Here is a 24,633-nt window from a genome sequence, read left to right on the forward strand (position 1 = left end):
TCGGTTCCAACATCAAAACGGCCTTTATTACGTCAGCGGGGAGAAAGCCTCTGGGTTACATAGAAACATAGAAACATAGAAAATAGGTGCAGGAGTAGGCCATTTGGCCATTCGAGCCTGCATCGCCATTCAATGAGTTCATGGCTGAACTTGCAACTTCAGTACCCCATTCCTGCTTTCTCACCATACCCCTTGATTCCCCTAGTAGTAAGGACTACATCTAACTCCTTTTTGAATATATTTAGTGAATTGGCCTCAACAACTTTCTGTGGTAGAGAATTCCACAGGTTCACCGCTCTCAAGGTGAAGAAGTTTCTCCTCATCTCGCTCCTAAATGGCTTACCCCTTATCCTTAGACTGTGACCCCTGATTCTGGACTTACCCAACATTAATAAGAACATAAGAACATAAGAATTAGGAACAGGAGTAGGCCATCTAGCCCCTCGAGCCTGCCACAGGCACTACTCTCCACTGGCGTAATAAAGGCCGTTTTGATGTTGGAACCGACCCAGAGTGTCGAGTGATTCTTCCTGGGAAACATTTGCGCTAACAATGGCATCACGAACAGGATTCCGAAGTCGCTGGACACCCTTGGAAGAACCGGGTGAGTATAGATTTAAAAGAAATATATAATAAAGGGTGCTGAAGGTGGATGCCGGTTGATCGACACGAGGAGACGGTCCAATATCTCAAACACCTAGCCTGAGCCTGAATTAAGAGGACTTGGTCCCACGTGACGGCCAGGATTCAGTAGGCGTCGGGAACACACTTAGACTGTAGGATTGTGATACCGAGCGACATCTCCTGGATCCAGTAGAGTAATTGAACCTTACCCCAGGGGCCAGGCGGTGCACAGCGACCAACGAATACCAAACCTGTGAACGGGGTCAGACCAATAGGCAAAATGGTGGTAGGTAGTTCGATAAGGAGGCGTAGAGCACTATCGGGAATTGCTTAAAGTATTTAAGAATTGTATTATAAGCCTGTTGTAAGAAATTATCACAGACTTGTGACCCGGCAGTAAGTCAGGAGATGGCCTACTACAAGTCGCGTTAGCTGAAAGCGGACCTCTAAGAGTAGATTCCTAATGGTTCTAATCCTACCCAGAAATGGCCAATGTACCAACAAAACTCGAGTGGGAGCCAGAAGGCTCCCTTACCCGCCACCTGGTGGAGAAACAAAAGAAAGTAATAGAAAAGGCCTGGGTTCTGAATCTTCGAGCCCACGTAAAATTAACAAAGAAAGTAAATCAATCATGTATTAATCTATCCTCATGTATTAATTGTAACTTGCGTAATTACGTAATGCCATTTTAAAAAAAAACCTGATAGTGACTATCTTAAGTGATGTATGGATCCAAAAATAGAGCCGGCCAAACAATTAGCTTTGCTGAATGAAGAGAGACTTTTGTGAATGCTTGTCTTTGAATGAGAGTGCTTGTATGATTTTTGACTGCGGAATATTTAAGGTGGGAATTAATGAATTTTTCACGTGTCTGAAAACCTGTTTGAAAAAAAAATGGTAGAGCTGTCTGTTTGTTTTAACTCCACCCACTTTTTCAGACAGAGTGAAAGTTTTTTTAACCCTGTGCAGTGTTGTCCTGTATGCGGGAAGTTTTAAGAAAGTGTGAACCTAGAATTGAATTACATTTTAAGTTAGAAACACAGGTGCGTATTTATTTGGATGATAAGTTACGGAGCTAGGAAATGCACAAAGGATAGGTTTGTTGAGCAAAAGATAAAAAATACGTGGTCCTGGTGGTTTTAAAAAAAAAAATTATTTGACACATTCACTTACTTGTCAAAAGAAAACATGCAATCATTGATTACATTGGATTGAAAGAGATAAATTTAGTATAGGAATGAGATAAAGAACGGAGAAGGGAAGTTGTAATGCCTTTTTAAAAAAAAAGCCTGCATGGGTCTCTCGAGACTGCGGGCTGGGAAAGTACGCTCCCATTTTCATTTGTGTAAAACCTTGACGCAAAAGCTTCTAGCTCAGTAAGAAGAGTTTTAAATGGGCAGTACAATATTTGAATTGGGATTTTGAGATATTAAGAGAAGGCACAGCAAAATACTGAGATAGATTCAAACTAAAAAATTTAATCTGATCTCTTTTTAAAAAAAAAACAAGGAAAATAAAACTCGGGTTTGGAAACAATCTAGAAATACCTTCCGGAATCAGGTCAAACTCCTGGGCAAGTGGTGAGCTATCTGTGAAAGTGTAAAAGGGACTTTGGGAAAATGAAAGTGTTAAAACAGCAGGCTTTAGCAGTTTAGAACAAAGGACAATGTAATGGCCTTGAAACTATAACATTTGAGATAACAGAAAGCAGCTTTCAAAGCCTACGTGCTAGACTCTGTTCTAGTTATGGAAAAGACAAAAACAAAGCAGAGAGAAATAAAACACAAGATTTGCCCAGTGAACGGGACAGTAAAAAAAGCCGAAATGTTGGAATGTATACAGCTTATGTAAAAATTGGATTTTAGTAAACAAAATAGCTATTAAAAATTTGTGGTCTTGTTTTAAATCAATTTAAAAAAAATCTTTGGCAAGTATTTGAGTTAAAAGTTTAGAAAAAATTGGAGTTTAATCTAAGATGCTGTCTTTCCCGATGAGAAGATTTTTATTATTTCTGCTGTTTTAACGGATTCCTAATTTCTAAGCAAGTTTTGAAGGCATAAAGATTTGGATGATTACGCAAAGTCATGCAATGACATCAGGCCTTCTTACAAACCTGTAAAGGAGTTAACCCTTTCCATTGACAGCTGTTTTACACTGGACCTTACTAATTTGAATTTCATAATAAAATAAAGAAGACTCACCTGACAGACAGAGGAAATGGTGGGATGGTCAGAATAAAAAATAAAACAGAACACACCAGACCCAAGGGCAATAGATAAGGCTGGGCCTGACCACATCACGAGACCATGAGAAATTCTTAGCAAAACCATGAACTGATCATGCAGCCCCCTTGATGCTTAGGGGTCAATTCCAAAAGAAACCTGTATGTAATCTATAATCGTTGTGATTGGATTGTGTCCAGCCGAGATGGGTTGAGTAATTGTAGCCAAGTGTTGTAACACGTAAAAGTATCGATGAATTTCTTTGTTTAGCGGAGAGAAGTGCCTGGAGTAACCCAGTGGCTTCTTCCCCGCCGGTGTAATAAAGACCGTTTTGAAATTGGAACCAACCCAGATTGGCAAGTGATTCTTTCAGGAAAACATTCGCGCTAACAAACATTATGGATGACATTGCTTTTGCAGTATGATTGTGATCAATTGCTTTGTACATTTGTATTCATTACTGGGGTTAAACTGAATATTTAGAAGCTGAAAGAAAACATTTTGAAAGAATGCATATTTTACAAAGCATCACAATTGAATCATGAGACGTGCAGCTTTCAATCCTTTACACTCGCTGAGACCCAAGTAAATTTTCTCACCAGTTCTTTTATCATCAATGCATCCATGGCATTTTTATTTTGGCAACAGCCAAAAATACTTGATTGTGCAAAATAGGAACCCTAAACTCTGGAGATATACAGCACGTCCATCAGCATCCGAAAAAGGAACAGACAGGCTAATGATGTGGAATCTTTGGCAGAATTTGATTATCCTCATTTTTTTTCCCATGATTAAATGCTTTAAGATGTTGGTGAAAAAAAAATCGAAGTGCAACTGACTGCTTTTTATCCCATTATGCCTTGTTTACAAAGGTAGTTACAGTTTGATGTTTCCATGTCACATTCTACATTGGATTTTCATTAAATAAATGATTTTGAAAGTTGTGATCATAAGGAAATCCGTTTGCACTGCTGGGGCCCAGGGAGGTGGGAATTAAGAGACATTAGAATGAGGTAAAAAGGAACTAGCTGTCTCAGCGGGTGCTTGTAATACTATTTTGAGTTTCTCAGTTTGTGACAAAAGTATTTATTAGCACTAACATTCTGTCATTCTCTTAACCCTGACTACTAATGACAACTAAGGGCTTGTTAATGGGTTTTGATTGGACATTGATTGGTGTTGTTTTCAGTTTGGCACAATAAATTCTATCCTGGTGATTGTTGCTTCAGACTTGTGTTATTTTACCTTCATGATAAATATACTGGTGAGTGTTAAGGCTGCGATCGTTGCTCATAACTCAGTCCTCTTAATCTAGGGATTAGCCATGTGCTTCTTGTCCGCAGCACCTTTTTATGGCTTGAATGTCTCCCTTGCGGCTCAGTGACCAAAGCTGGACACCGTGCTCGAGGTGTGGGCTGACCAGAGTACTGTACAGTATTAGCATGACATCGCCCCCGTATTTGTACTCCACCAGTGGGCAAAATGGCTCTTGTTTCTTGCTTATGATGTTCTCTGGTCAGATTGTCAACTAGTGTCAATGTAAAATTATCTGTATGCACATTGCCAAGTTGCAAGGAATGCAAAGGCAAGATTGGTCAATCGAAGAAATATGTAAATTGCAAAGTGGAAGTAGCTGTTAAATGCATTAAGGACTTAAATTATTAAACAATAATGTTAAAATGTTATCTCTCGATAATTTCCCCCGGAGATCGGAGACTGCCAATGTGACATTACAACACAATTGTTTGAGTCTGAATAGAGCAGTATTTATGGGTCTACTGAGCTATAAATAACAAAAGATTTTTTTGGTGGGGCGGCAGAAGAATATAAGACTGAAATGGAGCATCACTATAAATTGGAGCATTAAAATGTTATTAGATTTAGGAGTGTGTCTTGGAAGATGTTTATTGAGCAATAACACTGCCAGCACTTTCCTTCTAACTCTTCCTCTATTGTAAGTTATCTCCTTAAATCCACCAATGATGCACATTGTATTCAGCAATGATGTACATTATTGCCTAATGCATCTGACTTGATCCCAGGGCTCCAGCAATTGAATTCTGAAGCTGGCCATTAAGAAGTCTGTGATAACATCCCTTTGGTGTGTTGATAATTCCCGCTTTATGTTTGTGCTCATTGAGGTGAGGGGTGTTGATGCTGGGAAATGGAGATATTTTACCTGGTCACATACAACATTAAAACATGCAGAGCTCCTCATACTTTGCCCCAACAATTGGCGCAAAATCCCCGCCATTGTTAATTTTAGCAAAGAAGTAGTGGTCCTATTTTTGAGGGTTTTCAAGGACCTTGTGAAGGGTTTTGATGAGGAAATCATGCACCATACCAATCAAATTGATAAATGACTATTTTAATCCAGATCAAAGTAATGCTTACTAGGCTTGACAAAGGAGAAGATATTAACATATTACCACAGATACAGCCAGAGGAATAGGGACAGCTTTCTCAGCCAGTACTGGGGCATGGTGCATATTCTGGGGATAGAGGAGAAAAGAAAAGAAATTAGCATGTTATTTAGCTAGACAGCAACATAACAGTTATTCCATTCTACTTTAAATCAGATTTGGATTTGGGGGAAATTTCCCAGTGCAGATCCTTGCAAGCAGTGCATACAGTAGCAGAGATAGGGCTGCAGCATTATAACCCTTATTTTCTGACCTGTACTGGCTGCACAGGAAATGGAACTTCACAAAATTGCCCCCATAATGTACACCATGATATCACCTGCTATAATGAGAAGAGGCTTGTTTCATGATCTTGTTATGTCTTTTTCTGTTTATACTTACCGAAAGTTCTTCCTTTGGAATTTGTCTTATCTCTCTCATCGCTATCCTCTCAGGTACCATTAATACAAGGCTTAGCCTTGTACCCATTCAACTCTGAGGCCCAAAGCAGAGCTATGTAACACTTCAATCGGTTGTTACCTGTCTTTATGATCGAGCAAATTGCTCCATTTTGAGATATTGTTTATGCTAACTTCCCCAACTTCTTTACGTTATCTTTGCAAGCAGTTCTGTTAAGCTAACTTCAATTCCTACCTTAGCATTATACATAAAATACATAAACAAGGTGCAAGTCTTAACTTAAAAACAACTGATAATCGCTTAGCAACACGGAGATTGTATATAGTACAGAATACTATATTCTCCGCAGGAAACCAAAACATTAGCACTTCTAAGCATCTATCTAGTCTGAGGAGACTTTTCATCTCCAGTTCAAACATAAACATTTAAACACAGCATTCTTCGTGTCACAGTTTTAGTCGCATAACCAGATACATTTTCAGGTATCTTTAGTTTCTAACAATCAGTGACTTAAAAAAAATGCTATCAGAACTTTTGTTTATTTATTGAATGTTCATAGTTTATAGAGCTAGTCTTGTCAGTTAGTCCCAAAAATGTTCCTACGTCAATGTGCACTTGTTCAGTTGGAAGAAAGCGAGCAGAAGCAGTCAGTGTGAAGATGCCTTGTTTCTACATTACTAATGGAAATGTTCTTAACTCTATTGTCAGGTGCCCTTGATCGACATGAGACTGGTGATGTAGCAAAGGCAATCATTGGTTCATGTGATGACTCATCATCTACATTCATGAATGCAATGGATTCTGTATCCACGGGAGCTAGACCGCTTGATCCAATCAAGAAGAAGAACGCTAGCTACAAACAATCTGGTTCGTTCAAATTCAGCACATCTCCACCTGCTTTTTACACTACAGATAGCTCGAGGTCTTCCGAGAAGGTAACTAAAGCCATTTTAATAGAGGTATTTCATTTTCTTATGTTTCCATAATGAAGGTTGTCATTAAGTTTGTATCAGAAGACAAATGGCTTGTGAATGCTAATGCCAGGATGTTGAACGTACCTTTGCCAGTAAGACTTCACATCAGGCTTATATTACCATCAATCAAAGTGAAATATTAATATTTTACTCCGCGTCACCAATAATATGCTTTTAACCGGCTTACAGGAAGTTCCCTTAAATATTTCTTATAGAGGTAAAGACTTGCTAAGCTAATTGAATATAACTAGTGGATCTCTTGTGTAGCTCCGAAACATAGTTTGGGTTCTGGAGCACGTGATGCTCACCTACTAACCTGGCATGTTCCTTTTTGATACTACTTTCAATAGGCAAGTGCAGGCAACTATAGCTACATATAAAGTGCGGAGGTTAATCAGAGGGCAGTTGTAACTGCTTGTAATTTTCAGGCTGCATGCAACAACTGGATTCCTTTGTTGCAGATACAAAAACAATTAAAAATAAAGTGCATCACCTTTGTGTGTGACAGGCGTGCCTGAGATGCAACACTATCGAGTTTATATGTCTCGAGGCACTGCTCACAGTAAATTAGAGGATATGCTACTTTATAAGTAGAATTATATGGTGCTGTGTTGTTAAAATCAGTTGATTCTAATTGAATGTGGTCGATGCTCCAATCCATTAGAGGTCATACTTTTTTTAAAAAGAGTGGTTGCTCAACTCAATTCCAGACTGCAAACATTCTGAATTCTGTTGCTGGAAATGTTTCATTGGCCCAGATTTTGCAGTAAGAATAACAGTGAGGCTACCATTGTTCACCGTTATTGAGGAGTAAATCACACAGCAACTTCTGATGTCCACACACGCGCAGTTAAGCGCAGAAATCAGGAAGTAGCTGTCTGAGTTGCTCCTTCCAAAGATTCGCTATAACAAGAGTCTCAGCTTTCAAATACATGAATGGTGTGAAATTGCGGTACTTACCCACTAGATACCCACTAAACACGCCAGGAAATGCTAGGGCTTGTCCATTCAAGTGTAAATGAATTTTTTAATGGCGTGGTAGGCAATGTTCACTGTAATTTGTTTTGGCGTTACGGGGCCTCTTTAAGGGGTTGTGTGGGCCATTCAAAATACTGCCCATGTGCAGTTTTTACATTTTAAAAGCCAACTGAGCGGGTTCCCTGGAACGCAGTGCGGCCACACAACTTAAATGGATCATTCGTGGCAAGTCTTAATTACTGCCAAACTCTCTAGCACTGAAAATGTACTTTTACAACTGTAGAGTCTCATTCCTTCAGGCTTTCATTAAAATTAAAGTAAAAAAATGCTTTTACTTTTTCTTTTTGTCTCTTATCTCCCTCTTTTATCCCATCTTTTCCTGTTTATTTCACTTTCTGTACATGAATTGGCATTGAATTAAATATTCTAACTTATACTTCCTGGTTTTGACTCTGCGCACCTCAGTAAGGACTCTTCAATCGGATTGGTTGTGGCGACACACTGTTGCTTGTCCTCTCCACATAGTCCTCAAATCCCCTTTAGAGGGCGCTGTGCTGTTTTGACTCTCTAATAACCGCAGGTCACAGTGAAAAAGCCCACAAAATGTCTGACCGCAAAATCCGGTCCAATACTATATGTTGCAAATGATTTTCTTTCTATTGTTTTTTTTAAATACTTTTCAAAGTGTGACACAAAATTTGTATATAAAAAATTGTGACTCATGGTAGTTGGATCATTTTAATATATTTACCAGCGGATAGTGCTGCATTTGTAAATTAATTGCCCATTAAATTCGCCATAGAAAGTTAAGGCTGGAACTTAACAGCATAAGTACCTTTTTAATGGGGAGATTTATGTTCCTGCAATGCCACTCAAAACATATGGCCCAGAAAGGGAACAATTTAAACTGTGGAGTCTCATTTCTATACGTAGTAACTTGTTGTTAGAGAAATGTAACTTTTTAAATTTTAAGTTTTTTCTTACTTTTCCTTTCTGTCGTTTTTCTTTCTCTTAATCCAATTTTTCTTTCCCTCTCTTTATTTCTCTTTCTGTACCAGTTTTTACCCTAATTCAGCCTATTTCCCTCTCGCCCATTCCTCTGTTTCTTTCTCAGTCCTTAAATCTCATTAGTCCCACTGTTCATTAAAGTCCCAGATACCCCATTGCCCTCGCTACACTCGCACTTCCAGCAGCTTACAGGCCAAAAATCCTTCGAGCTGATGGGTTCCTTTCGATCGGAAAATTGCATGTCACTCCACTCTTTAAGAAAGGCGAGAGAGGTAAACCACGGAATTATAGCCCAACTCGCCTAACATCTGTTGTCGGGTAATTATTAGAGTCTATAATTAGGATGGAATGACTGAACACCGTGAAAATTTTCAGCTAATCAGAGAGAGCCAGCATGGATTTGTAATGCGTAGGTCATGCCTGATGAACCCGATTGAAGTTTTTGAAACAGTGGACAGGGGAATGTCTATGGATGTTATTTATATGGACCTCCAGAAGGCATTCGATAAAGTCCCTCATAAGAGACTGTTTAACAAGTTGAAGCTCATGGAATTGAGGGCAAATTATTGACCTGCTTAGAAGATTGGTTGAGTGGCAGGAGACAGAGTAGAGGGATAATGAGCAGGTGCTCTCATTGGAAGGATGTGACTAGTGGCGTCCCACAGGCCTTCACTGTTCATTGTATTTATGAACGACTTAGATGACGGGATAGAAAGCCACATATCTAAGTTTGACAATGACACAAAAATAGACAGCATTGTAAGCAGTGTAAATGGATGCATAAAATTACAAAGAGATATTAATAGATTAGGTGAATGGGCAAAACTGTGCGAGGCCATCCACTTTGCACCTAAAAAGGATAGATCAGAATACTCTCTAAATGGTGAAAAGATAGAAGCAGTGGAGGTCCAAAGGGACTTATGGGTTCATGTGCACAGATCATTAAAATGTCATGGACATGCGGTCAAAACGTATAAGATCATGAGGGGGCTTGACAAGGTGGATGCAGAGTGGATGTTTCCACTGACAGGGGAGACTAGAACTAGGGGGCATAATCTTTGAATAAGGGGCCGCCCATTTAAAACAGAGATGAGGAGGAATTTCTTCTCTCATAGGGGTGTAAATCTCTGGACTTCGCTGCCTCAGAGAGCTGTGGAAACCGGGCCATTGAATAAATTTAAGACAGAGATAGACAGTTTCTTAACCGATAAGGGGTTACGGGGATCGGGTAAGGAAGTGGACCTGAGTCCATGATTGGATCAGCCATGATCGTATTAAATGGCGGAGCAGGCTCGAGGGGCCGTCTGGCCTACTCCTGCTCCTATTTCTTATGTTCTTATGTAGAATATAATCAAAAAGGCTAATGGAATGCTGGCCTTTATATCTAGAGAATGAGAATACAATGGATTCGAAGTTATGCTACAGCTATACAAAGCCCTGTTAGACCACACCTGAAGTACTGTGTTCAGTTCTAGGCACTACACCTTAGGAAGGATCTGTTGGCCTTGGAAGGAGGGCAGCGTAAATTTACTAGAATGACACCTGGACGTCAAGGGTTAAATTACGAGGAGAGGTTACACAAATTAGGGTTGTATTCCTTGGAATTTAGAAGATTAAGGGGTGATTTGATCAAAGTATTCCAGATATTAAGGGGAACTGATAGAGCAGTTAGAGAGAAACTATTTTTGCTGGTTGGGGAATCTAGGACACGGGAACATAGCCTAAAAATTAGAGCCAGGCCTTTCAGCAGTGAAGTTAGGAAACATTTCCGTACGCAAAGGGTGGTAGAAGTTTGAAACTCTCGTCTGCAAATAGCAGTTGATGCTGGGTCAATTGTTAATTTTAATCTGAGGACGATAGATTTCTGTTAACCAAAGGTGTTAAGGGATATGGGGCAAAGGAGGGTAAATGGAGTTAGGTCACAGATCAGCCATGATCTCATTGAATGGCGGAACAGGCTCGAGAGGCTAAATGGCCTACTCCTGTTCCGATGTCCATATAAATGTTTAACTAACTGAGCACCGCTCCACCAAAATCTGTCCCATGATATCTGGCAATGTACCATTCCCTCGGGTTGAACAGAACATCCTTGTGACTGTAATGTGCTCACTGGAAATGCCATGTCTCTTGCATTCCAGTCTTTGGACAGTGGAAGAATAAACTGGTACAGATTATAATCTGTGAATCAGGTTTATTTAAAAGTAAAACTTAAACAACAGTAAAGAATCAACAAATATTTCTCGACTCACTGAATTGCTACAAAACAAATACAAAAATTTCAACTCCTCTGATTTTGGAAGTAGTATGTTTACTTTTAATTCCGGGAATGGTAGCATAGTGGTAATACTACTGGACTAGTAATCCGGAGACAAGATTTCAAATTCCACCTCGGATTATTTATGCACACCATTGTAACGGAATATCAAAGAGCTACTTTCAGCTGAACGACCAGCACTATAAATCCTTATTCAGCACTTGTTTCCACTTTTGTCTGAGACCGTTTCACTGACAATCGGCCGTAAGTACAATGGAAGAAAACTTTGATTTCATGCTGCTTTGACTTTTTCAACTCTGCCTTTGTTGGTGCACGTGCTGCAGAGCTCTCGAATGATTGAGAGGGGGTGGGGGGGGGGGGCAGTGGGAGGCTTTTTTTTAATGCAGTGTAACAAATTCAGTTGAATTAAGATGCACAGTACATTTGTAGGGCTTTTGTGACTTGGCTCGAATGAATTCTTTTTGCCAGATTAAAATAAAACACAATCGGGACAGCTATCCAATTCATTCATGAACTAGACTGCCGGTTTAGTACTTTGGTGGGCTATGAAAAGTGTCTTACATGGACCGTGCTTCAATTTAGGTGAAGTCGACAATTTCTGTGGTGAAGCACCATTTGAATAACGTGTTGAGAGAATACTTATGGTCCACTTGACAGCAGCTCTTGTTGTAAATAGTGCAATTTGACTCCAGCTGTTAAACAGTGTCTTTGACAGCAACCAAATAGCGAGGAGATGCTTTACTGCGTCACAAAAAAAAAATCAATATTTGGTTCTTGTACTTGGCAACCTGCTTTTTGTTGCGATGATTTATATAAGAAAATCTTTAGTTTTCCATTGGAATGAGCTGCAATTGTATGGTTTTGTGCTTGTGCTCTAATTTTATCATTGAATTAAACCCCTTGCTGGGTCCTTGTTGCTGCTCTGTGCCTTTCACAGATGTTTCGAGTTTGAGCACCAGCGCAACATATGATTGCTGCCTCAGCCGTTCTGCCCGTGGTTCTGAGAATGCTCCAGTGCCTTGTAACTGCGTTTAGGAGTAAAGTTTACGGTAGGTCGTGGAGACGAAACCAAAGGGATATTTCCTGATTAAACTGCAGCATTAATCCTCGAAAGCTGCCGATGTACTTAAACTAGGAACACAGAACCTGGAATAAAAACAGAAAATGCTGGAAATTTCAGCAGTTCCAGCAGCATCTGTGGAGAGAAACATTAGAGTTAACCTTTCAGGTCTGGGACCCTTCGTCAGAACTGGCAAAGCTCGCGGTGTAACGGGTTCTTAAGGAAGTGCAGGGACAGTGAAAGGGGGAGGGGAGGAAAGAACAACAGGAAAGGTCTGTGATAGGGTGGAAGGCAGAAGATAAAAGGGACAATGGGCAAAAATGAGATGGTAATGGGACAAGTTAAGAAACAAAGGGGGCGAAATTCGTTATGGCCGTTTTTGAGGCGGTGTCAACGCCCGAGTGCTGATTTTAGTGCCGGGCGTCAGGCGCGGCCTCAGTCCTAAATTCGGTTTTTACGCTCAAAGATGAGAGAGCAGCGCTAAAAGGTGGCGTTGCACACTCCTCCACGGGCGGGAGCTCAGGAGGCCGACTGAATTTACCCCCCGGGAGGCTGCTGCCGCCATGCCAGAAAAAAAACGGGAAGGAAAAGAAGAGAACTAAAACTTCTCCGATCCACACACACTTCCCCACTGAAAACAGGCAGCAGTGAATAAAGCAAAAAAATGTGCCTTCCTTTCTGGGTGATTCCGCCCGAGATCCGCTCTTCTATGACCACTTTTTCCTGGCTGTACGGCCGCCTGCTGTTACAGCACATCCGTACAAAGCAAATGTCCCGACAGAGGCGTCACAGAGATGTTGCTCGCTGGATGACATCACCACGTGGTTGGTGTTAGCCAGCGCAGCCTTGCCTCTTGGCGCCTCTGCCAAAGAGCCTACACAATTTAAGATGAGACGTAGATGCCACTTACCGTCGAAGATAGGCCTTTGCCGCCCATTAGCCGGTCTAACAGTGATGCTAACCAGCAGCGTTTTCAAGCGAATTCCAACCCCAAAAGAGAAGTCTAGATGTGGTGTGAACGGCGGGATCACCTGTTACATCTCAAACTTTTCCCATTCTGACAAAGGGTCCCCGACCTGAAGCATTAACTCAGTTTCTCTCCACAGATGCTGCTGGACCTGCTGAGATTTCCAGCATTTTCTGTTTTTATTTCCGATTCCAGCATCCGGTATTTTGCTTTTGTATTAGCACAGAATCTAGACCTCATGTAATACTGCGGTGATTTCAGTAGGGGAGCTAAGCGCTTGCTTTGCCCGCCTCTGGAAGGTGTTTGGCAAATGACATCCTGCAAACGGTCATTTCTGTGCAGATCTGCGCTTAAATAAAATTGTTAACATTTCTGTATTAAATATTAATCTTTGGTGTCACTGTTTTATCACCTGTACCCTTTTCAGATATATTAATAGCAGGAAGTAAATTATATCATTTACATTGTAAGAGTTCGCTTCCAATCTACAAGAGATTAATTTACGAAGTTAAAATTGAATCTGCTAAGTGTTTAGTCTTTGCTTTATGGAACTCAAAAAGAGAAAGTCCACATTTTAATTTATTAAAAATATATACTTGCATTGAAGGTGTGGGCCTTTAACAATGGCAGCATTCCTGCCTCTGGGTCAGAGGTGAAGGGTTCGAACCTCACTTCAGATAGCCCCGGTGTGAGGACATCCAGTAGGGGACCCACATCTAGACAGAGTGACCACGAGCGCAGCAGCAGTATTCCTGCCTCTGAGTCAGAGGGTTGGCGCATGGGCACCACTCCAGACAACAGCGGCTCTGAATACTGGATCGACGTCCAGCGAGGGTACTTGTGTCTGATGGGTGCGGGTGCCCACCACCCAGCCCTCCTTTCCCCCCCCCCCACCAACATTGAAAAAGGTAAGTAGGGCTCTTTAACCCAGGTTGCAGCCCACCTTGGAGAAGATCAAAACCATGAGGAAGGCAATGGGAAACCAGCTCGGCTACTGTTCCATAGTAAAATGCTCAAGACTCTCAAGTCCTAACTTGCACCAAGTGCCGCACACCCATCACCCCTGTGCTCGCTGACCTACATTGGCTTCCGGTTAAGCAACGCCTCAAGTTCAAAATTTTCATCCTTATTTTCAAATCCCTCCACGGTCTCGCCCCTCCCTATCTCTGTAATTTCCTTCAGCCCCACAATCCCCCCCCCCCCCCCCGAGATGTCTGCGCTCCTCCAATTCTGCCCTCTTGAGCATCGCTGATTATAATCGCTCAACCATTGGTGGCCGTGCCTTCTGCCGCCTAGGTCCCAAGCTCTGGAATTCCCTGCCTAAACCTCTCCGCCTCTCTACCTCTCTTTCCTCCTTCAAGACACTCCTTAAAACATACCTCTTTGACCAAGCTTTTGGTCACCTGCGCTAATTTTTACTTATGCGGCTCGGTGTCAAATTTTTTAAATCTCATAACACTCCTGTGAAGCGTCTTGGGATGTTTCACTGTGTTAAAGGCGCTATATAAATACAAGTTGTTGTTGTTGTTGTTGTGAGACTTGAGTTAGGACCTGCCCTCGGGCAGAGCACAGTGAACAGAGTGAATTGCATTTATATAGCAGCTTCTCATTTCTCAAAGTGCTTCAAAAATTAATTACTTCTGTTATTCAGGCAAATATCTTTTTATAGGAATATAAAAGAAGCATTGTAAAGCAAGCACATGCACTTAGCAGCCCGTTTCCTGGCTCTTCTCCAGTTTGCTAAGGTGAAACATAGCCCACAGGATCTTGTCAAGCTCACAGGATACTCTCGAAGCACTTCATTCCTGCTTCAGTTACAAAATGCAATATCTTTTAAAATTTGTGTTAAATAGAATTTCCCTTTTAAGCTACAGACACCAGCAACACGTTGTACCACATTTGTCCTGGGCTGATTGTAATGAATGGAAAATGAGGAGGTCTATTGAAGGGAGACCTTGGGCAGTCCTCGCTAACAATGCAATGGTTTGTGGAGATTCGCAAGTTGAAGGATGTCGGTCTGAAATTTGATGTCTCCTGGATCCTTATTGAGTTACTTGAGTTGAAACGTAGCAATGGGTTTCACCAGGAGCTGTAAAGGATATGCACTTGGCGACAGTATTGTGTGCAGTAATTGGTCCTTTTAACTAAGGAAGATCTAACCTCTAAGCAATGTAGTCAGGAGAGCCATCATAACTCATTCTAAAAATTAATTTGATATTCAGTGCACACCACATATAATAATGTCGGGCCATTAAAGAGTTTGATGAAAAATGTTAGGCAGACTTTTTTGTTATTTTCTGAAAGTTATTATTTGGACTGTAGTATTAATGTCAAAAAGGAGAGTACTTTTCCTGCCAAAAGTCTCTCTTCGTATTGCATCAAAACATTGCTGAAAAACAGAATACCATTGGTTTCATGTATTCAAGGTTGGTCTTTTGTGGTTTTTTTATGCCAACTGAATCTCTGTCGGCTTACAAAGTTTACAGCCCTCTGACTCTCTCTCGGGTACCTGTTGTATGTTTTCTTTTATTCGTTCATGGGATGTGGGCAACATTTATTGCCCATCCCTAATTGCTCTTGAGAAGGTGGTGGTGAGCCGTCTTATACAACTGAGTGGCTTGCTAGGTCCTGTCAGTCAACCACATTGCTGTGAGTCTGGAGTTACATATAGGCCAGACTGGGTAAGGATGGCAGATGTCCTTCCCTAAAGGGCATCAGTGATCCAGATGGGATTTTACAACAATCTGGTAGTTTCATGGTCAGCATTAATGACGCTAGCTTTTTATTCCAGATTTATTTAATTAACTGAAGTTAAATTCCCCAGCTGCCGTGGCGGGATTTGAACTCACGTCTCTGGATTATTAGTCAAGGCCTCTGGATTGCTAGTCCAGTAACACAACTACTATGCTACCGTTTCCTACATGTTCAGAAGGCCCATCCTTCCCTCCCTCTCCCAGGTGATTATCATGGTGAAGCAAGTGTGATACTAACATAAGATAAGATAAGAATTAGGAACAGGAGTAGGCCATCTAGCCCCTCGAGCCTGCTCCGCCATTCAACAAGATCATGGTTGATCTGGCCGTGGACTCAGCTCCACTTACCCGCCCGTTCCCCGTAACCCTTAATTCCCCTATTGGTTAAAATCTATCTATCTGTGATTTCAATACATTCAATGAGCTAGCCTCAACTGCTTCCTTGGGCAGAGAATTCCACAGATTCACAATCCTCTGGGAGAAGAAATTCCTTCTCAACTCGGTTTTAAATTGGCTCCCCCGTATTTTGAGGCTGTGCCTTCTAGTCTCCCCGACCAGTGGAAACAGCCCCTCTGCCTCGATCTTGTCTATCCCTTTCATTATTTTAAATGTTTCCATAAGATCACCCCTCATCCTTCTGAATTCCAACGAGTAAAGACCCAGTCTGCTCAATCTATCATCATAAGGTAACCCTCTCATCTCCGGAATCAGCCTAGTGAATCATCTCTGTACCCCCTCCAAAGCTAGTATATCCTTCCTTAAGTAAGGTGACCAAAACTGCACGCAGTACTCCAGGTGCGGCCTCACTAATACCCTATACTAGGCCTCAGGCTGAACAGCAATGAAACTCTCTGCACTGCGACTGTAATTACCTGCCAGGGAGGAGTGAGCAAATTGGCAAAGTATTTAAATTACTCTTTCAGTATTCAAAGCATGCAACTGGAATTCTGCAAGAAAGCAGACAAAGATTGACTAATCTCTTGCATGTTAAAGGGTGCCTTGTTATCACTTCATTCTCATTCATAATCTATATTTAATTATGTGGAATCACAGAAGGCAGTTCTACTTTATGATGATATAAGAAATTAATCTTGACATCTGAAAAGCTACATCACAAGGAGCTATTTAGCAGGTGTGGAGTAGCAAAAATTCTATTCAGTGTTTTAAGTCAAGTTTCACAGATGCCCTTTATCAGTCTCCCTGCTGACGAGAATGGTGATTTGAGGAGATGCATTCTGATCATATAACATAACTGCTCATATCAATACTCTAATCAGCTGGGAGATCTACAGAGAACTATCAAGGAAGATTTACTTGTTTGCTATTTGTACTGAACCCATAAACAAAGGAAATCTTCCCTGTACGGAGAGAATTTTGATCAAGCTGTCTGCCCTCTTCCTTACTGCTGTTGAAGCGGTTGTATTAAATTGCGCTGAAAAGAAATGCAATTGGCCCAGTCCAAAAGTTCGTGTTACGAAGTAAGTATGCATTTTTTTTTCTTGTGTGCCTCAGGTCTGGTGTGCTTTTAAGGACAACTCTGGAAATCTAGCTGAAGTTCGAAGGGAAACACCCTGGCAAAAATTTAAGGGGAATTTATCCCTTAAATAGAGGAGATTTGAGAAGCAATGTTTTTACCCAGAGGATGGTGGGGATCTGGAACTCACGGCCTGAAAGGGTGGTAGAGGCAGAAACCCTCACCACATTTAAAAAGTACTTGTGTGTGCGCTTGATGTGCCGTAACCTACAGGGCTACGGACCAAGAGCTGGAAAGCGGGATTAGGCTGGATAGCTCTTTGTCGGCCGGCACGGACACTACGGGCCGATTGGCCTCCTTCCGTGCTGTAAATGTCACTGTTTCTGTGATCCCGTCACAGCAGGACAGTGGGAAAATAAATTCTGCTAATGAGATTGGCAGCACGGTGCATCTGAAGGGAATTATGATGATTTGGGTCAGAGGATTATGTGTTGCCTGCAAATATGGGCACATTTAGTCAATAGTACTTCAGGCTATGTGTTAATGCAACTTTTAATTTCCCTGTGTTCCATGGCGATGCAGCGTAGAAATCCCACATCATTGCTCATGGCATTGAATCTTCAGCTTACTGCTTAATTGCTTCCGAGCTGTACTTGTTACACTGGCCGTGTGTAACAGCGGCACACAGCACTAAAACATTATCAGCTTTAATTTTTCACATTCTTTGGGCTGGATTTTCGGTTGCCTTAACGCCTCAGTTAGCGGCCAGTTAATGGGAGCGTAAGAGGTTACCAACTGGGAGCCCAGTGTTTAGCGCCCCGACCGAAAATTAATTTGAGGTTCACCAGCAGCACAAACCAGTAGCGCCTGGCTGCTGGCGATCAGTGTGGTCCTGCCGTCAGTCCTGGTGCAATGCCCACACTTCCGCCCCAGTCGGTAAATTAGATGCGGCCGTCAAGAACAACGTCTGGAAAAACCCCTCCTGATCCATGCCTTTCCTCAGACCATTTACCATTCCCCTAGAATGTCGACAGGCTACCTGCTGCTGGGCCACTGCCAACATTGTCATTGGGCAGAGGTTGTAGAATGGTCCCCGCTCCTAATCTTCCCCTCGGTCTCCCCTCCTGATCTTCCCCCCTGATCTCCCCCTCTGTTATGTCTTGAATAAAGAGTCAGGGGCAAGCTCAAAGTAAGGTGTGACCGGAGTCCTTTATTACAGATCTCAGAGTGCCTCTCCAGCCTGTGAAGCCTCCTTATATACAGGTGCTTCCAAGGGATTGTGGGATCCTTGGGACTCCAGGAGATAAGCCCTCTGGTGGTTAGACATGGTATTTACAGGTTTACATACATAACACCCTCTGTCTCCCCACCTCATCTTTCCCCTGGACTCCGCTCCCGATCTTCCCCTGGACTCTGCTCCCGATCTTCCCCTGGACTCTGCTCCCGATCTTCCCCTGGACTCTGCTCCCGATCTTCCCCTGGACTCCGCTCCTGATCTTCCCCTGGACTCTGCTCCCGATCTTCCCCTGGACTCTGCTCCCGATCTTCCCCTGGACTCCGCTCCCGATCTTCCCCTGGACTCCACTCCCGATCTCCCCTCCTGATCTTCCCCTCAGTCTCCCCTTCTGATCTTCCCCTCGGTCTTCCCTCCCGATCTTCCCCTGGATTCCTCTCCTGATCTTCCCCTGGACTCCCCTCGGTCTCCCCTCCCGATCTTCCCCTGGACTCTGCTCCCGATCTTCCCCTGATCATCCCCTGGACTCCCCTCCCGATCTTCCCCTCGGTCTCCTCTTCTGATCTTCCCCTCGGTCTCCCCTCCTGATCTTTCCCTGCACTCCGCTCCTGATCATCCCCTGGACTCCGCTCCTGATCATCCCCTGGACTCCCCTCCCGATCTTCCCCTCGGTCTCCCATCCCGATCTTCCCCTGGCCTCCCCCCTCTGACGAAGCACCACCAGGCTTCCACTTGGCTTCTTGACGGTAAGGCGGAGATTAGCAAGCTGCGGTTTTGCTTTTGTCATGCCCCGTGGCATGAAAAAATTGGATTGCTCATGCGCTGCACCCCTCGCCTTACCCTCGCAGGTTTATTTATCTCCCTGCGTCTGTCTCCAGATTGAACCTCTTCCGAGTCCCTGTCGCCAACAAGTTACTGTAAGTTTTCGGATGCGCTGAAATTAACTACGTGTAACGATGGCCCGGAATTTGCGGTCCGTGGCAAAGCGACGACGCTCACCGGCTACCCACAGCGATCTCGCGGTCTCCATGGCGAGGAGTTTGCTTTTTTCGACCGTGAATTGATTTCAGCGCTCTGTGACGGGAATCCCTTCTGTGATGCTGCAGAGACGTCAACAAGCTGTCTAAGCAGCCAATCACAATGCGGAATTCTCACAGACAGGAAACCAGAAATGAGAAGCTGCTTTTATCCAGACTTTAAAAAAAAATGTTGCAGAGAGCAAAATAAAAATTGTGACTTTAAAAAAAAAAAAAATTTACAAAAAAAACTTTAAAAAAAAAATGTAATTTTTATCATTATGGAAAAATTTGACACTCCACAAATATAAACATTAGTTTTTTAGGAGCAGAACATTTCTTTACCAGTCAATACACTGTTAAAACCCCTAGTTGCACCTAATCCAACAAGGCTTAACTTTTAATGGGGTATTTAACAGCGATATTACTGCGGAACAGCCCATGTTTTTGTCAGTTTTGCTGCTTTCTCTGATTTGGGGGGCCGGGGGGCACAGCGCAGCCAGTGTCACTGCAGTGAATGACTGACCGCAACTTCAGGATTTCCATGTTTAGATGCCCATGCGCTATGTGTTGAAGTTACGGGCAGTTTCAGAGGAGCCAATTGTCTTACTGAGCAAAATACATCACAGTTCAATGTGCCAAAGATACAAAAAAAGAAACCCAGTTATTTCATTTGGAAAAAGAAGCGAAATACTGCAGATGCTGAAATTCTGAAATAAATGCAGGAAGCACTCAGCAGGTTCGGCCACCCCTGTGTATGGAGAAAGGTATGGATTAACGTTTCCGGTCCATGGTATCTGCTGACCTCTGCTTGCCAATCTGCAAACTTTCCTCGCCGCCAGTTAATTGGCCTTCGAATGTGCCTCTTTGCAGCAGCTTGGCTTGCTGGCCTTAAAGGGATAAGTCAGGGTAAACGCAGCTGCAACTGGGCAGCACATTAATACATTGTGCGATACATGCTGTAATGCTCCTTTCACATTACTTGGCTTACCATGAGCAATCTCAGAGAAGGAGATACAGACATATAGATATATCTGGCAGTAAAGGGAACAGTAGCTTAGTGGTTATCTTACTGGGCTGGTAATCCGGAGGCCTGGACTAATAATCTGTGAGATATGAGTTCAAATCCCACCACAGCAGCTGGGGAATTTAAAATCAGTTAATTAAATAAATCTGGAATTAAAAAAAAACTAGCATCCGTAATGGTGACCATGAAACTACCGGATTGTTGTTTAAAAAAAAAATGCTATCTGCTTCACTAATGTCCCTCAGGGAAGGAAATCTGCTGTCCTTACCTAGTTTGGCCTATATGTGACTCCAGACACACAGCAATGTGGTTGACTCTTAATGGCCCAGCAACCCAGTCGAGGGCAATTAGGGATGGGTAATAAATGCTGGCGATGCCAGTGATGCCTACATTCACAAACAAATGTAAAAATAAGGAAATATAATACAGTGTTGATCTAATATTCAAAACTTTGCTGCTGTGAGCTTTACCCTCCCCCATGTGTTGATAAGGATTTTGTCGAACTCGTGTGTGCTATGTGCTTGTGTTGCCACTGGATGGCATTTTGCATTACAGTAACCTTGCAATGTGCCTCACAATCTTGCTACGTTAATGAGTGATTCTGGCTGAGAAACAGTGATCTGATTGGCTAATTGCTGTGTTCTAATTACTTGTTCACTGATGAGAAGCATTTGAAGGTCTGTACAGTATAGGGCACTGTGTTGCCCCAGCTGATTGACGCTTCCTTATTGAACACGTGCTGCACCCGGCTGTATTAGTTGTGATCAGGTACGTGGTGTCATAATTAAAACATAGACTATTTAAACAGTTTTACAAGCTGCACAGTGCAAACTGAAGGAGCTGCTTGAACTTCCCCAAATGTGCAATTAAGCGTTGAATGAAGCTGCACTGACATTGTGGACACTATTAAATGTTCACATTCCAGATTCTGGTTCTGTGTGCAGCTTTTATGTATTGATCCTCCCAATGAAGGTAGCCCACAGCCCTTATAAAACAGTCATGCAATGTAAATGAAGAAGGAAGACAGTTTCCAGCACTAAAGCCCATCATTTGTTGCATGCGAATCTCCAGTGTGCAGTAACGGCCGTCTTGGCATCGCCTGACAAAAATGTTGAAGCTACAAACGTCAATAAAAGCTGCTGTAAAGGCAACTGGGAGGCAGATGGCGGCTCCTTCATCAAGATAACTGTGAGGCTGTTTTGACCGAGGATGCTCTGTGATTTGAAACCTTTCTCCTGCAGGTGCAGACAGCGCAGGGGCACACTTTCATTCCCCAAGGTTTGGACTTTTGGGGATTCAGTACGTTATTCCTGCACCAAGGGCGTAAGATCTTTTTGTGGCGTTAACTAATAAATTGAAAAGTTTAGGGAATATAGGCACACTGCCCTTTGTATTTTATTATTTACTTATTGATTTAAAAAAAAAAAATTTCATTATTTTTGAAATTACCTTATGGCCTACATTTTCTGGGGAACATCGCCCACCACATATCAGAAAATCTCAAGGCCAGACCCTCCGAAATGTTAAGCCAGTGTTCAAGACTGCATTCAGCCTTGGCCGTGACCGTCACTTAGTGAGGCAGGACTACTTCTGCACAAAGATCATTAGTAGCTCTGTGACTTGACTGAAGGAAAAAATGTAAAAATACTTACAAAACAAATTAATTGCAGTCTAACTAGTGGCTGGAAACAAAGCACCAACTGCACAGTACTGAAATTCTACATTTTAGAAGTCATTTATATTGAATCACAGAGTGACGACCTCTGTTGTGATGGTTTAAAGCTCTATTGTGAGCCACTGTTTATTTGTGTTGGAAGTAATTCTGACGTGGTACAATCAGAATGCTTATAGGACAAAAGAATATTTCACTAGTGAGGACAGTGTATAAGGCCCACTGCCTGACATGAGTGTGTAATGTAGGCTGACACTCCAGTTTAGTTCTGAGGGAGTGCTGTATTATCGAAGGTGTTTCAGGTAAGATGCCATCTCTGTCTCTTTCAGTGTTACAGGCAGGTGTTGAAGACCCCATGTCACTATTTGAATAAGAGGAGGGAATCCTGGCCAATATTCTTCCTTCAATCAACGCCACTAAAAACAGATTAACCCAGTCAATTCTCTTTGCTGTGTGTGTGATCTAGCTGTGTGCAAAATGGCAGCTATATTTGTCTACACAACAACAGTCATTGATGTCAAAGTAATCAATTCTTTGTGAAGTGATTTGAGACATTTCTGAAATACGATAAATTGCAATATAAATCCAAGTCTCCCTTCCATAATTTGTAACTGTTTGTGTTGAATATATTATTGACAGAGTCAGAGGGTATGGTGCTATATAAAGAAGCAGACATGTTGTGGTGTTGGTGCGTGATAGAATGTGGTGTTTGGGAAGTGGTTATATTTTGGGAGTAGTTTGGGCAACTGGGTAAGTGAAGTGCACTGGGGGCGAGTTAATAGTTTGGGAAGAGTAGCAAGTAGCTGGTGGATGGAAGTATTGAGGGTAAGGACTGTTAGGATAAAGTACTGAGTCATGATTTTAATCACTATATTAAGAGAATGAGTGTGGTAAAAGGGAATGTGTTTTACTGAGAGCCATCGTCCTGCCTGAATCCATTTCCATTTGCTCCTGTCCTTCCCCGCTTTCCCTCTGCAAACGTCTCTTTATTCACTCACTTTTCGCTTTTACCTACACCTGCCTCCCTGTCACCTCTCCCATGTGGCCATTCACCTCCCTCCCCTCCCTCCACATGACACATGTGTGACTGGCACAAAAAAGTGACTGAACAAGAGTTCAATATACACAGAGAGGGTGAGTGCACATGCAGACTTTCAACAGATAAATAGATGATCATTGCAAGTAAGCTTTAAAAAATATATATTATTCATTCAGTATAGCTGACAATGATATATCAGGCCTGACTTATTCAAGAATGTAGAATTAAACATTTTTACAAGCAATGAGACAGAAGCTATAGCTCTGTCTCCTGTTTTATTCCAGCTGTATTTGGACATTGCTCAGTCAAATTTAGTCAAAATGCATTGAATGTTTCCAGTTAGTTAGTCATTGCTTCAATATTACAGTTTTTAATGTAAATTATTGTAAAAGCCAGTAAACGGTGTAGGCCTCATCCATAATAAAGAGCTGAACTAAAGCTTAAGGATGACTGATCATTTTCCGGATATGACACCTTTTCAGCTTTTCATTTTGTACATGAGCAAATGATCCAGTCTTTAATATAGTGGACATGATGGAAGTGCCATTGAAATGTTAGTATTTGGATTAGCAACACTAAACTTTTTTGCACTGGACATGTATTAAGCCAGGCTTCTGTTCAATTTACAGTGTAAATAGTTGTCACAATTGCTTAGCATCATTGGTTGCAATGGGAATGACGAAACTGGTTATCCGAGACACCGAGAGCAATGTAGGACATAAATGAAAGGTGAAGCTCCAAAGAGCCTGGTTTCAAATTATTCTTCCACAAAACATTTTGAGTAAAAAAAAAAATCGACACACAAAATTTATCAAAAGGGGTTCAATGTTAAATTTTCTTTCTTTTTATTAATGGTCCCCATTCCTGCTCCCACCGTCATGTTCTCCAGTCATGATGGCCTCAGCTAGTGATGCTCCATAATTAGGCAATAGAAGGTGCGCTTTGTAGAAAGCAAGGCTCCTGGTCCCAGTGCAATTTATCCTGCTCCCCTCCCCCACCTTCTATCCCGTGGTCTAGCTTATAATATTAAAACTCTCTCCGTGGAGGCTTGTAATCATCAGCATGTAAATTCAGGACTTGACTTCGATTCAGGACTCTTCAGCTAAACTCTCTATACCCCTCTTAGTATAGAATTTACTGTTTGCAACAATACTAGATGAAGGCCTAATGAATGAGATTAATGCCGTCAGTAAAACTACAACAACTTGCATTTATCTAGCACCTTTAACATAATAAAATGTCCCAAGGCGTTTCATAGGAGCGTTATCAAACACAATTTGACACCTAGCCACATAAGGAGATATTGGGGCAGATGACCGAAAGCTTGGTCAAAGAGGTAGGTTTTAAGGAGCATCCTTAGGGAGGAAAGAGAGGTAGAGAGCTGGAGAGGTTTAGGGAGGGAATTCCAGAGCTTGAAGGCACAACCACCAATGGTGGAGCGATTTAAAATTGGGGATATTCAAGAGGCCCAGAATTGGAGCAGAGCAG

At 42.1% G+C, this 24,633-nt stretch overlaps 1 protein-coding gene across 1 annotated transcript in view; it reads left to right on the forward strand.

Moving 5' to 3' along the window:
• The window catches only part of LOC139228327 (WD repeat-containing protein 72-like), a 173,712-nt gene that overhangs the window by 91,423 nt on the left and 57,656 nt on the right, over nt 1-24,633 (forward strand). Inside the window, exon 13 of the mRNA XM_070859512.1 lies at nt 6,377-6,603. Within this exon, the coding sequence (XP_070715613.1) occupies nt 6,377-6,603 (227 nt within the window). The remainder of the gene's footprint in view (nt 1-6,376; nt 6,604-24,633) is intronic.

This window comes from Pristiophorus japonicus, chromosome 17, assembly GCF_044704955.1.
Source record: "Pristiophorus japonicus isolate sPriJap1 chromosome 17, sPriJap1.hap1, whole genome shotgun sequence".
Taxonomy (NCBI): Eukaryota; Metazoa; Chordata; class Chondrichthyes; family Pristiophoridae; genus Pristiophorus; species Pristiophorus japonicus.